The 14,227-nt window shown below is 37.4% G+C and overlaps 1 protein-coding gene across 5 annotated transcripts in view; it reads left to right on the top strand.

The window, feature by feature from the left end:
* Nucleotides 1–14,227, top strand: part of zswim7 (zinc finger, SWIM-type containing 7) — a 184,164-nt gene that overhangs the window by 31,004 nt on the left and 138,933 nt on the right. For 4 of the 5 annotated variants that reach the window (XR_012405761.1, XR_012405760.1, XR_012405758.1 and 1 more), the window contains exons 5-6: nucleotides 7,794–7,898; nucleotides 13,537–13,710. Coding sequence is in view for 1 of the 5 variants with exons in the window: in NM_001083540.1 (NP_001077009.1) it covers nucleotides 7,794–7,898; nucleotides 13,537–13,653 (222 nt within the window). In the remaining 4 variants the exon portion in view is untranslated. 5 annotated transcript variants of the gene reach the window in all.

Genomic DNA, 14,227 nt, shown 5'->3' on the forward strand with positions numbered 1-14,227 from the left:
CTTCTTTGCTTTCAGGAACTTTGATGTGGAGGCTGAAGTATGAGGAGCGCTATTCTGCTGAAGAATTTCCCCTCTCTTGTGGATTTGTAATGTACTGGGCTGCACAAATTTCTTGATACCTCAGGCTGATGATGTTGCCATCTGCTCTGCAGATCTCTCGCACACCCCCATGCTGAATGTAACCCCAAATCTTGATTTTTTTTTTTTTTTTCATCAAACTTGACTGATTTCTGTGAAAATCTTGGGTCCATTCAGGTTCCAATAGGTCTTCTGCAGTATTTGTGATGATTCATTAGAAAAATCTACCTTTTGCCACTTTTCCAATTGATCAACTAAAGTCAAGTTATTATTTGTTGCTCTTACAACTGGGATTGACAAGACTTTTGTCAGGTAGTGTACACAGAATTCTAAGATAATAGGAGGGTTATGTAAAAATGACTTGTGATTTAAGTGCCCTCAGAAAAGTGATTAGGCTTTTTTTGGATGCACAAATGGATTGTGGGTAAATCTGTTTTGCCATACAGGGTTAGTAGGTCAAGAAATTGCTGATCTTGAGTCCTTTTCCAATCATCCATCTCTGTACGTAGACAGAATGACAAGTTGTACTCGGTGGCAACCAGTCAATGACCTTATTCCAGTGCACTTCCACAACTGCACTTGACAGTGTATTATATAATGCTTTGAACTCTGCGATCCAGAAGCCTTTGGTTTGCTTTATGCTGATGCTGTGGTTGTCATATTTTTTGTGTCTAAATAAATCTGAGAGGCAACATGTATAATCTGACCTGGCTGAATTTCCTACATCACTAGACCTACAACAAATGTTACCAGACATGTTGATGTTTTGCTGGCTGTTGGTTGATGGACTGTCAGAATCTTTCTCTTAAGCTGAGACAAAATGTAGTGCGAGTAAGACGAGTAATATGTGGTGTGCGAGCTGTATTATGAATGTTTGAGCATATGAAATGAGGCGTTGTGCTGCATTGAGTTTAGTCAGCGTCAGTCCTGCTGCGACGACTCTGCCCTTTGCACTGCTTTCACTCCTGTGGCTCCATGTTTCTAATTATCCTCCCTGTGACTCACCGACAATGAGGTGTCAGTCTTTGACAAAGCGAGGCCTTTTCTCTTCACAGGGCAGAGGAGCAGCTTCACTGCAGGAGATTCATCAATGTTTGCCTGATAATGGAGTGTGTGGTCTGATGAGTTTTCTGCAACAATGAGATTTATTCATCAAGATAATACCTCCATGAGTTATATTCAGTACTAAGGCTTCACTTAGCATAGAGCTAATAAGGAAACAAGATTATGGAAAGTTTAAATTATGATTATATGACAGCTCTAGTTGGTTGAAATTCAAATTTTTCATTTCATTTGACATGAAATGCAGTACTAAATAGGGAAAGAAATTTATTTTGTTTTTTAGTTTAGCACGTGGAGACATTGTCAAGATGATCATCATTTTCTTGGATTGAAGGAAATTATTAAAGCTGTATTATGCATGCCAAACCAGTAGTTGTCAATGTTAAATGGTAAAGAATCCCTATTTGAATTTTTATTTTTAAAGGGCACCTATGGTAAAAAAAATATACTTTTCAAGCTGTTTGGACAGATGTGTGTGAGTATAGTGTATAGACCGTCATATTGGGGTGATATAAACACACACAGTCCTTTTTTTTTCAATTTAACAACATAAAAACGGTGGACCAATTGGTGCGGTTTTAAGAGCGAACGCAACTTGACGAAGGATTGCGGTCCCCCCGCCCACAATATTGATTGACACCCCATTGATTGACGTCCCCATATCCTCAGTTTGTTGATTCACGTCCGTCATTTTCAGTGCGAGTCAAAGCAATATAACTAAAGGAACATCGTTGCTCTGTTTTTAGATGCAAGGCTCATTGGGCTCAACACAAGATCAACATTCACCACATGATTGCTGTAATTGGAATTATTGGTTGTATCTTTAGGTAGGTTTGCAAACACGTGTACTTTTCATTGCGTCTACCTTAAACTTTAGCCGTTTGCATTTCTCTTTTCATTTCCGTTTGCATTTCTCTTTTCATTGCGTCTACCTTAAACTTCAGCCGTTTGAATTTCTCGAGGTCACAGAAGCTCCTTGTGATCTAAACTAGGTGCAGCTGGAAAAGTGCATGCGCGTTTCCATTGGAAAAAAATAAACTTGCCTGCAGGTTACACACCAGAAGCGCCGAATTCTAAACATAGGTTTTTATCAGGGTACACACAATGACGCTTCAAGTTGGCGGCTGGGCGCCGTGGACAGCCGCCAACTTCAAGCGCCGTTGTGTTTACCCTGATAGAAACCTATGTTTAGAGTTCTAAAATATGTGGCGCGACGATTCAGGACACTTCATGTTTGTGCCGCGCCACAGAGAGTGTCTGGTGTGCCGTGTCGCTGCGCATCCGATGCCTCAGTTAAGCTCGGTTAAGCACTTTAAACTTGCACACAGTTGTCTGTAAAAATATACAAAGACACAAATGATTGTGTACTCTCTGCTTTGTCTGTGTCCGAGTTGTACATGTATGGCTGAATGCTGATCCTCTCACTCTTGCTCCTTCTCTCTGTCTGCCTGTCTGTTGAAAACACAGTGAGCTCTAACTTCTGATATGATTATTAGAAATTATTTGAATTTACATTACTATGGAAAAATTACTTTGCTTACATGTTTTAATTTTATATATTATTACATTATTACTGTACAAAGTTGTTTTATCATGCTTTTATTTTGATGCAAACTGCAAAGAGCCCTTAAAGGAGTCGTTTGCTTCAAGTGTTTTTCACACTGCTATGAAAGTCAGTGGTAAACACCAGCTGACCAAAATTTTCAAAATCTTCATTTGTGTTCAGCAGAAAAAAAAAACTCACACAGGCTCTAAACAAGTGGAGGGTGGGTAAATAAAGATTGAATTTCCACTCTGGAAATTAACTACTACTTTAAGACCCAACCCCAATTCTATTTTTGTACCCCTACCCCTTCCCCTTGAAACAGAGTGTGCAGGGGAAGGGCTTCAAAATTTACCTCTAAGAAATAGGACAGCACTACAACACCTGTACATGTTATCATACGTCATCTTGATTTCTTGCCTCAAATGAGAATGACGATCGCAACTGCTGTAGTTATTTCAATTGCTTTATTTTTTTGTGGTAGCTGGTGTATTCGGGGAAATTTTTGTACCCCTTGGTTTTGAGTGTGGTCCTGAAAAATCTCTGTTTCAATGGCTATCTAGCCCTTGCCCTTAGCCCTATGCCTTCCAACTAAAAAGAATTGGCACACCCCTACCCCTTTACTTGCATGTGCAAAACATTGTTTGACTCCTACGATTCTTTAAAAATCGTTCATCGAGTGATGGTACCGGTTTGGATACGTCTGTACAAGCATCGTTACTCTACCCTCCAGTATATTCATGTTGCTACTGTTGTGGTTTTAGATGTTGTTCTCCTGTCTGACCTCCTGAATGAGAAACAAATTTGGTGGAAGATACATTGCATGTCAAAAAAGATGTTCCAGATGAGTTCCAGAACTGATTGGATAATGGACATGGACCACAGGGAGCTCAATAGGAACTCAAAAAGAACTGTGTTTGGTCAGATTTTGTTTGAAATTACATCATTTCAGTTTGTTCTTTGCTTTAGTTTGAGGTATATCAGGGCCTTAACATTTTACATTTTAGCATTTAGCAAACACCAGTCAACACACACAACTGGAGCAGTTGGGAGGGTTTGGTGCCTTGCTCAAGGGAATCATCTCTCAGACAGTGCTGGAACTCGAACCTGTGACCTTTTTATCCAGTCCAGCATTGTAATCATTAAGCCATGGCTGCCACATTCACAACTGAATGTTTGATCGACCCAAAGCATATGCAGAGATGAATTTGTGTATAGCTGAATTTAATAAGTGATCCAACAATGTTTGATATGCTGCAAACACTGGTGGATCATGAGTTGCTCATGTGTAGTGCTGGGCTTTACTCTAAAACGCACTCCATATTTATTTAAATCAATGATTTATTTCAACATTTTGCCATTTGATAATGGCACTAGACCATATTGTGTTATAGGTTTTATTTTGAGTAATCATGTCACTGATCAGTTACCAGCATGTAGGTGTCATTGGAATTGATGATTGAGCTGTATGGTTGTAGAACAACCAAGAATTATGAAGCTATTTTGCAGAAACCCATTCATACGTGTTTTTCCCATATAGCATGTATGGTAATGCTCCCATATACGCTGCTTAACAAATCAAACCCATTCCATGACCTTGCTAGTCAGCAGATCTATATAATATTGAATCTCTCTGGGACATTCCAGAGCTCAGAATGCTGATGAGATTTCCACCTTCTTCATACAGTACCTCAAATAATCTGAGGCTTTTCCTCGTGAAGAATCAAGATGCATCACAAACACCGCATATAATGTCAGCAATCCAACAGGGGTATTAAAGTGGCTCTGCAAAGTGTATCTCTTTCATATTATGAGATTTTGTGTGGTTTTTATTGCATTTTTTATTAGATTTTTTGTCGTAATGTCAATGACAAGATCTATTGACAAATCCCTGAAGAAAAACGGCTGTGCAGAATCATTTTGAATGCAGATGTGCAGCGAGTTTGGGGTTTATTGAAATGTCTAGTATGCAAATATTAAATTATTATGAATTATTAATAACATTTTTACTATAGGTTTTTTTTTTATTAATTTCATTTTGAGATTCTACATTAAATATTTGTACTTTAAAGGTCCCATGAAAATAAAATAAAGTTTTCTAGATGTTAGTATCAGCATTGTTAGTTTTTAAAGGTTCAAGACACTCTTGTGTACTTAAAAAAAATTAACAGATTTCTGTGTGTTAAGCATCAATTAAGACAATGTTAAAACTGGATAATTTTGAACTTTTGTCAGCTAATTTCATCTTCTGGGTTTAAAATCATTATTGGGGCTGGATCAAAATTGGTGAAGTAGCCTGAATCTGCCTGTCCAGAGATGAATTTTCGGTTTCTTATTATTATTCATAGCTGAGTTTTCTTATCCTATGAGAAGACGCTTGCTTCTTAATTATTCATGACTGCACAAACTTTCCGAAGGCAAGGCAGACCTGCCAATCTGTGAGTATTTAGCCGTTCATGAAGGGTCGAATGTGTTTGTTTGCAGCAAGCATTTTTGTTGGGAGAGCTGTACGAGAATTGGAGAATGGCGGACTTTGTCTTTTATCATAGTTCGTTACCATTCAGACACATCGCCTATATCTGTTCTGCTGTGTTCGCCTATGTTTAAACCCTGTGTTTTATCGGCAGGGCTAGTAATTGAAGTAGACAGGGCAAGAGAACTGCTGCACTGCTATTTACTGTGTCTGCATTCAGACCAAGGGACTGAGGAGGGGAAAAGTCCTTCTCATTTATAGTGTTTATATAAATATGATTATCTTTATAATGATATAACAAATTGTGGTTATGTGTATATGAAATTACGAATAACATTTGTAGCAGGGCACTAAATTACTTGGTTTATTTCTTTACATTTTAACTTTGTAAACTATAAAATCATGGGTCTCCTTAAAGTTTGTGTCTCATTTTATAAACCAACTGACAACAGTTATTCGTTCCTCTTTCCTGCTCTGCTGGCCATGCCCACTCCTCCCTCTGCTTGCAACGCTCCCTGCCCATCATGAAGCATTTTTGGAAAAAATTCTGAGGTAGACTTCTTTTTCAGAAGTTTCATGGACCTTTGAGATATGTATTAGCTATTGTGCTCCAAAACACGTTTAAAAGATATAAAAACTGATATAAACATGTGTAAAGCTTGTAGTTTGTCACTTCCGCCTACATGGAGCAACGTTTTTCTGTTTTGCATGTCACCTCAAACTACAGTTTCTCATCAAATCATAACCAATCATATGCTCTCTAGTATCTGACATGCCCCGCCCCCTTCAAGGTGGTCTTTCTGATGCTTCTTGTTTGCTTTTCATTTGAGCTCAATTGCTCTCACTGGCAGAACTATAATAAATCTAAACACTGGCTGCTTTTTAAAAAAATGGCTACACTATGTCCCACTCTCTCCTCATGTTTCAGTTAAGATTACGTCAAACATCGAATAAAAAATGACATTTCAAAGCACTTTATGGAACCTTTAAAAGTCCTTCTCCATGAGTTTTAAATGTGTCAATTTACTCCAAAAAAATCATTTATTACCCACCCTCATGTCATTCTCAACCTGAGGCCTTTTTTTCCCTAGAAAAATGTTTTTAAAAAATCCTTGAAGCAGACCATAAGCCTTCAGTGGTTACATCTCAATATTATCAAGCTACGAGAATACTTTTGTTAGCATAAAACAGAAATAACACCTTTTAAGATTTGTCTTCTCAGTGTCAGTATATTGCGCACATTCATCAGCTCAGTGTAGTGACATATAATAATGTATAACTATTTGTTTGATAACATTCAGGTTGAACCACTAAGTATATGGTCCTTTGTGGAGATGTTATTGGTACTTCCCTGGACTTTGAACAAGTCTGAAACCTGGCTATGTATAGAGGATGATGGAGCTCTAAAACTTTGTTTAAAATATTTTAATTTGTGTTCTGAAGAAAAACAGGTTTTAGAGGTTTGGAACAACATAATGTCTAGTTCAGACTGCATGATTTTAGCCCAGATTTTGACTCGCCGACAGGTTTTGAAAAATCGCAGAGAAATGCCTGAAATCACAGGTAAATCAGGGCTCATTCACGTGAGTAACAATCACACAGTGTGAACTACCAAAAACACAATCTCAGAGAATCGCTGATTAGCTGCTGACACTTGAGATATTTTGTGTGCTAAATACCTTGAGATGTCAGTGTTTCAAAATCATACTGTCTGAAATGTGTTCTTGTTGAAAATAACACCTACATCCAATGAGAGAAAAACATCCACTAGTTTGGGTATCTGCAGGGCAGCGGGAGGTTGAGGGAGAATTTAAAAGGGCTTTTTTTGTCTATTTAGACCCAAGAAAAGGGGGGAAAACCATTTGGCAGGAGCACCCGTGTCCATGTATGTTTGAGCAATACCACAACCGAGTCGAAAAAGAAAATTGTTAAGGAGAAATTGCTAATTTCTTTCAAAACTCAAAATAAGTTTGAGTTTTGAGAAAAAATAAGTAGATTTTATACCTCACTAAAGGCTTCTTTTATCATTATGTAATTAATAACAAAAGATATACTTTGTGACCACATTGTTTCCATGTCACTTTTTGCAAGTGTTTGGTTGTGGGAAGTAGTTTGCAGAACGAGACAAAGTTGTCGGCGATTCTTCCTATGCAGTTTGAAACCTACTTTCACTGTTCCATCTTGCAGTGTAAACACAGCAGCGACTGATCGCTACCCTGGATAGTCATGCAGTGTGAAAACATCTGCGACACGACTATTGTACTTTAAAAAGTATGCGGTCTGAACTCGGCAGAAGGGAGGAATTATTGTCAAAATTTTCCTTTTACTGCTCTTGATATTTTATAATAAAGCTTAATATGTATATTTTTTATATCCACAGAGCACAGTCTGTAGATTTGGAAAGTAATTCAGTTCTGAAATGTAATATTTAATGAAGAACTCAAAAGAATGTTGTTTAAAGAGTTGAACTGAGACCCACACTGCAATCTGTCCGTTTATCTGCCTGCTGTGCTAGACACTGTAAACTCAAAGTATGTATTTTTGGAAGCTGAAATCCTCAAGAGATGCAGCTGTGATGAGATGGTCAGCATAACAGCGGTCTCACATTTCATGTTTGTTTGTGTCTCCCTCTGTCAGGTATTAGGTGGATCGGGTCGTCTGTACACGTGCTTCACGTCCTGTCACTACTGCCCGTGCCCGGCCTTCTCTTTCACTGTGCTCAGGAGAAACGAAAGTCTCATGGTGAGGTCACTTCCTCTTTCTGTTCACACATACACACACACACAGCTGCACAGATTGAACCTTAGACCTTCATCCTGTTTTTATAATTTTTTAGCTTTTTCTGCATTGCTCATAAAATTATATGTCTGTCTGTCAGTCTTTGTGTGTCTTTTTGTCTGTTTTGTTCTTTTTAAATTAACTATTAACCTTAATCATTCAAGATTTGACTGCTCCAGTGGCACATTGTCACCGGCATAACAGGATGTGCAAATGACATTCAAAACTCACGCATCCTCACCGAAATGTAAATACTAGTGGGACTGTAAAAATGAATCAATGATTAATCATTTAATAGAACCATGTTTAATGATTAAAAGTAATGACTAATATAAAGCATGTCACTATCGCCATCTCAAATGTACATATACAGTTGAAGTCAGAATTATTGGCCTCACTGGATATTTTTCTCTAATTTCTGTTTAACGAAAGAAGATTTGTTTAACACATTTCTAAACTTAATAACTCATTTCCAATAACTGATTTTTTTTTTAAATCTTTGCCATGATGACAGTCGATAATATTTTACAGGATTTATTCAGCTTAAAGTGACATTTAAAGGCACTTGCCTAGGTTAATTAGGAAAGTTAGGGTAATTAGGTAAGTCATTGTATAACAGTGGTTTAGTCTGTAGACAATCAAGATCAATATATTGCTTAAAAGAGCAAAAAAATATTGACCTTAAAATGTTTCTTTGAAAAATTTTAACCACTTTTATTCTAGCTAAAAAAAAAACAAGTAAGACTTTCTGCAGAAGAAAAAATCTTATCGGAAATACTGTAAAAATGTCCTTGCTCTGTTAAACATCATTTGGGAAATATTAAAAAAGAAGAAGAAAAAAAATCACTGGAGGGCTAATAATTTTGACTTCAGCTTTGGGCTGTGCGATTTAGGGAAAATATCTAGTTACAATTTTATTTTTATTATTATTATTTTTTTATTTTAATTTTAATTTTGTAGTCAAGCTTCAGCTCAATATTCTGTATCTTATCTTCTTACTGCTAAAATGCAATAAGTGTTAGTTAAAAAAAGGAACTGAAAAGTTCTATTTAAGTTTGTTTCAAAATATTCAGAAATTAAACACACATTTTTTCTTCAGAGCAAACAGTACTGAGTTATGGTGTTCGTTATCTCCTGGTGCCTTCGTGATGTATTTTCATATGGTGTAACAGCTGCAAATAACTCTGAAATTGTACTTTGCTGTTACTTGTTAAGATTGAGTGTCACTGGCAATACTTTGTTGACTTTTTAGCGAGACACTTCTAATACATATTATATATCGCAGCCTGTTGCGATTTAGCCAATCGCAACAATTCAAATTGCGATTCAATTTGATTAATCGCACAGCCATACTGCAACTGTATGTGCATATGTTATTTTCTAAACAAATGTCTATAGGATACTGTGCATATCAAAGAAAATTTGGAGAAAAGGCTAATGTTTACTGAGGATGATGATGCATTAAAGGTTTATACTATTTAGTTGTTATTGTCTGATATTGCTATCCACAATAGACAGTGAGTAAACACAACACAACCACCCCAGATGGTAAACCAATTCCGTGTTCTGTTTTTCCAAGCTGGTACTATATGCAATTTTTAATAAAGTCAGACGTGCTTGCTTAATTTTTTCTTTAGCATCTGCTGCACTTTTTTGCACTGTATTGTAAGTCATATGCGCCTTAAAACTGTGCATGTCTATGATACTTAAACGGCCATCGATAAGGTGTGTTTTTTTTAAAGATTATCACCAATTTATCGATTGTTGGTTCATGGATTGCATATTTGGTTTCAAAACATACTGGCTGCTTTTTTATACACTTATTCACTAACAATGTTCACATGCATTCATTCATTTGTTTTTTGTCGGCTTAGACCCCTATTTATCAGGGGTTGCCACAGCGTAATGAACCGCCAACTATTCTAGCATGTTTTACGAAGCGGATGTGCTTCCATCCGCAGCACAGTATTAGGAAACACCCGTGCGCTCTCATATTCACACACACTCATACACTACAGCCGATTTAGTTGATCCAATTCACTTATAGCGCATGTCTTTGGACTGTGGGGGAAACCGGAGCACCTGGAGGAAACCCACGGCAACAAGGGAAGAACATGCAAACTCTACACAGAAATGCCAACTTATCCAGCCGAGGCTCAAACCAGCGACAATTCTAACCACTGAGCCACCATGTTGGCTTGAAGTTTAAAACGATTTTAAAACTAATTCTAATAGTTATCTTTAGGTTTTATTTGTTTTCTGGTCTCCGTTGACTGTCTGGCCTTTGATGGTGTGGCTATGTTTCAGAAGGAGCTACATTATCTGTTGCTGCACTGTTGCATGTGCATCAGCCTGTTTTTTGAGCCCAGGGGAGAGAATCCGACTAAAATTAGTCCTCCAGTCTGAGAAAGAAAATCCAGAGACAACCCCAAAAATGCTCTGCTTTCCTCTGATAGCATGACCTCACTTAATTATCGAGCTGCAGCAGAATTGAAATGCATTTATACCCATGTGATCTGAGAGGAAAGGTTTCCTCGTTTATTTATAGTCCGCGGATGGGTCAGATGTTATTAACCTGCTGGTTCTTAGCTGCCATATGATCAAAAGATGAAATGGTATAGCATGGCCTGAGATCCTCATCATCTCGTGTGCTTTTGGGTTGCTGATGCTCGATAAACAAGTAGACGTGGCATTTAAGTAGTCTTCAGCTTTTACTAATTGGCACAAAGTGTGGCCATAAAATCTTCCCTACAAAATTACACTACCATGTATGTATGTACAGTATATGTACAGTGCATCCAGAAAGTATAGCGCCTCACTTTTCCACATTTTTTGTCACAATGCGTTAAATTAGTTTATTTCCTCAAAATTCGACACACAATACCCCATAATGACAATGTGAAAAAAAGAGTTTTTGAAAATAAAAATCTAAAATATCACATGTACAGAAGTATTCACAGCCTTTGCTGCAGCAATTAAAACCTCAAGTCTTTTTGAATATGAATCTTGGCACACCTGTCTTTTGGGATTTTCGTCCATTTCTCTTTGCAGTACCTCTCCAGCTCTATCAGGTTGGATGGGAAGCGACAGTGTACAGCCTTTTTTAGATCTCTCCAGAGATGTTCAATAGGATTTAGGTCTGGGCTCTGGCTGGGCCACTCAAGGACATTTACTGAGATGTTGTGAAGCCAGACCATTGATATTTTGGCGATGTGCTTTGGGCCATTGTCCTGCTGGAACATGAACTGTTGGCCCAGTCTAGAGGTCAAGAGCACTCTGAAGCAGGTTTTCGTTCAGGATGTCTCTGTACATTGCTGCATTCAACTTTCCCTCTTTTCTGACTAGCCTTCAAGTTCCTGCTCCTGAAAAACATCCTCACAGCATGATGCTGCCACCCCCATGCTTCACTGTAGGGGTGGTATTAGCCTGGTGATGAGCGGTGCCTGGTTTTCTCCAATCATAACGCCTGGCATTCACTCCATAGAGTTCAATTTGAGTCTCATCAGACCAGAGAATTTTGTTTCCTATGGTATGAGGGTGCTTCAGATGCCTTTTGGCAAATTCCAGGTGGAAAGTGACTTCTGTCTGGCAAATCTACCATAGAGGCCTAATTGTTATATTGCTGCACAGATGGTTGTCCTTTAGTAAGGTTCTCCTCTCTCCATAAAAGAAAGCTGGAGCTCAGACAGAGTGACCATCGAGGCCACTGTGTCACTGCAACTTTCAGAGCAGCAGAAAGTTTTCTGTAACCTACCCCAGCCTTGTGCCTCGAGACAATCCTGTAAATCCCTTTGAGGTCTACAGACAGTTCCTTTGTCTTCATGCTTGGTTTGTACTTTGACATGCACTGTCAACCGTGGGACCTTATATAGACAGGTGTATGCCTTTTCAAATCATGTTCAATCAACTGAATTTACCACAGGTGAACTCCAATTAAGCTGCTGAAACATCTCAAGAAAGATCAGTGGAAACAGAATATACCTGAGCTTCATTTATACTTCTCTACATGTGATTTTTCAGTTTTTTTTTTATTTAAATAAATTTGCAACAATTTCAAAGACTTTTTTTCACATTGTCATTATGGGGTATTGTGTGTAGAATTGTGACAAAATAAATGAATTTAATTTATTTTGGATTAAGGCTGTAACATAAAAATGTGGAAAAAAGTAAAGTGCTCTGATACTCTCTGGATGTACTGTACATAAAGACTACATTTTAGACTATTTTATTCACCAGTGAAAGCCGTGCTTAACTTGATTGTCCAGACGCATGGAGTTCTGAATGTTTGGTGAATGGCCAACATGTGATATTAGCAAGAAGGTGGTGGAGTGATGTTTTATGGCTGGAGTATTGGGAAATGAGATGGTATGTCCCTGTAGAGTCCTGGACCGTGTCAAAATATCATGTTCAATATATGTAGAGTTCCTAAAAGATCATTTTCTGCAATGCTAATAAAAGAAGAATCGTGTCTCCAGAAATCTTATGCGTTTCATGCAGGATAACACAGCATCACATGCTGTTGTATGATCCTCATTTACTACAAAGGTTTTACATTACTACATCCTTTTGAGTTCACTTTTTCTTCCTCTTTCAGCTCTATCATTGTCAGCCTTCTCATTTGTGCCAGCACTTAAATTCTCCTTTGTTGTTGTCCTGTTTATATTTCCATAATGTGATAGATGTATAGCCATGAATACTGTTCATCCTGCTGATGCATTTTTCATAAGTGTCATCTCCATGAGTTGAAAACATATGGGCTTTTTGTGGACTTTATTATTATTATTATTATTATTATTATTATTATTATTATTATTATTATTATTATTATTATTATTATTATTTATGAATTAATTCATTCATTATTTTTCCTTCAGCTTAGTCTCTATTTCAGAGTTAACCACAGCGGAATGAACCACTAACTATTCCTGCATATGTTTTACGCCGCGGATGCCCTTCCAGCCACAACCCAGTACTAGGAAAAACCCATACGCTCTCACATTCTTACACATACACACACATTCATACATGCACGCACATACACACACACTCAAAATTTTGTTTATTCAATTCACCTATAGTGCATGTCTTTGGACTGGGGGAAACCGGAGCACCCGGAGGAAACTCCACACAGAAAAGCCAACTGGCCCAGCCGGCTTGAACCAGCAACCTTCTTGCTGTAAGGCCACAGTGCTAACCTCTGAGCCACCATGCTGCCCGATTTTTCTTTGTCTTATTATTATTAGTACTATTACAGTATTCGTGTTAAACGCATCTCATCTTGAATTTGTACTCCTTCCTAATATTACCAAACATTGATATTGATATTTATTCATTTGGATAAACACCTTGAGATGTACCATCTCATTTTCAAGGGGGTCCCACAATTAATCACAATCACATAATAATAACACAAAGAGACAAAACAAAACATAACTTACACAACATACAAAAAACATAACAAAAAAAAACAAGCTAAAAAAAAGAAAGAAAGAAAAAGGGGGAGGGTGATACTTGGTACTTCAGTTGCATATTGCTTTTGTTAATCTTTATTAATAAGTGTCAGTTTATTAAAAAAAGTCTTTTCCGTATTTGTGTCCTCTAGTGTAAACACCTTTTGGCGGTCATCCTGAGTCAGGCCATGGGTTTGTGTCAGCAGGAGCAGGTCTCAGATCAGCAGATGACCCACATTCTCTCAAGGCAACCTGAGGCCAGCACATAAATAACTGATTCTGGAGTGTCGAGGGACTCTTATGTGAACATGCATGTTGGAATACAGGTATGGATTAGACTGGACTTGTCAAATGCCGTTATGACTAATTAAATTTGTCGATCAATTTTACTAGGAGATAATCAGTCGTGGAATGTAAAAGATTGCTGTAAAAGTAATTGGATAAGCAAAGCTGTAATACTAAATGATAAATGTTTATGTATGTGCTGCTCACTAAATATTTTATCTGCTGCCAGAGAATGTACATCTGTTCATTGAGCTCAATTGAGTTTATTTTTGGAGTTTCCGTTTGTTTGAAGAATCGGCAGCCGAGACTCAACAACAAACAATGAGGCCGTGAGGCTTAAATACTGTATTTAAATACTGTGTGATTTGTCTATCATAAAATAAAAAATAAAAACATTCATTAAACTTTAAGTAGATTTTGTCATCAATTCTAAAAAGATGATTAACATTTTTTTATTTTTTAGGACAACCATATAAAAGCATATTATTTTAACACATTAAAATATGATTGTTAGTGTAGTCATTTTGTTTCTTTTACAAAAGCAAAATACTTCTACTT

The sequence above is a fragment of the Danio rerio genome, chromosome 5 (assembly GCF_049306965.1).
Source record: "Danio rerio strain Tuebingen ecotype United States chromosome 5, GRCz12tu, whole genome shotgun sequence".
NCBI classification, from domain to species: Eukaryota; Metazoa; Chordata; class Actinopteri; order Cypriniformes; family Danionidae; genus Danio; species Danio rerio.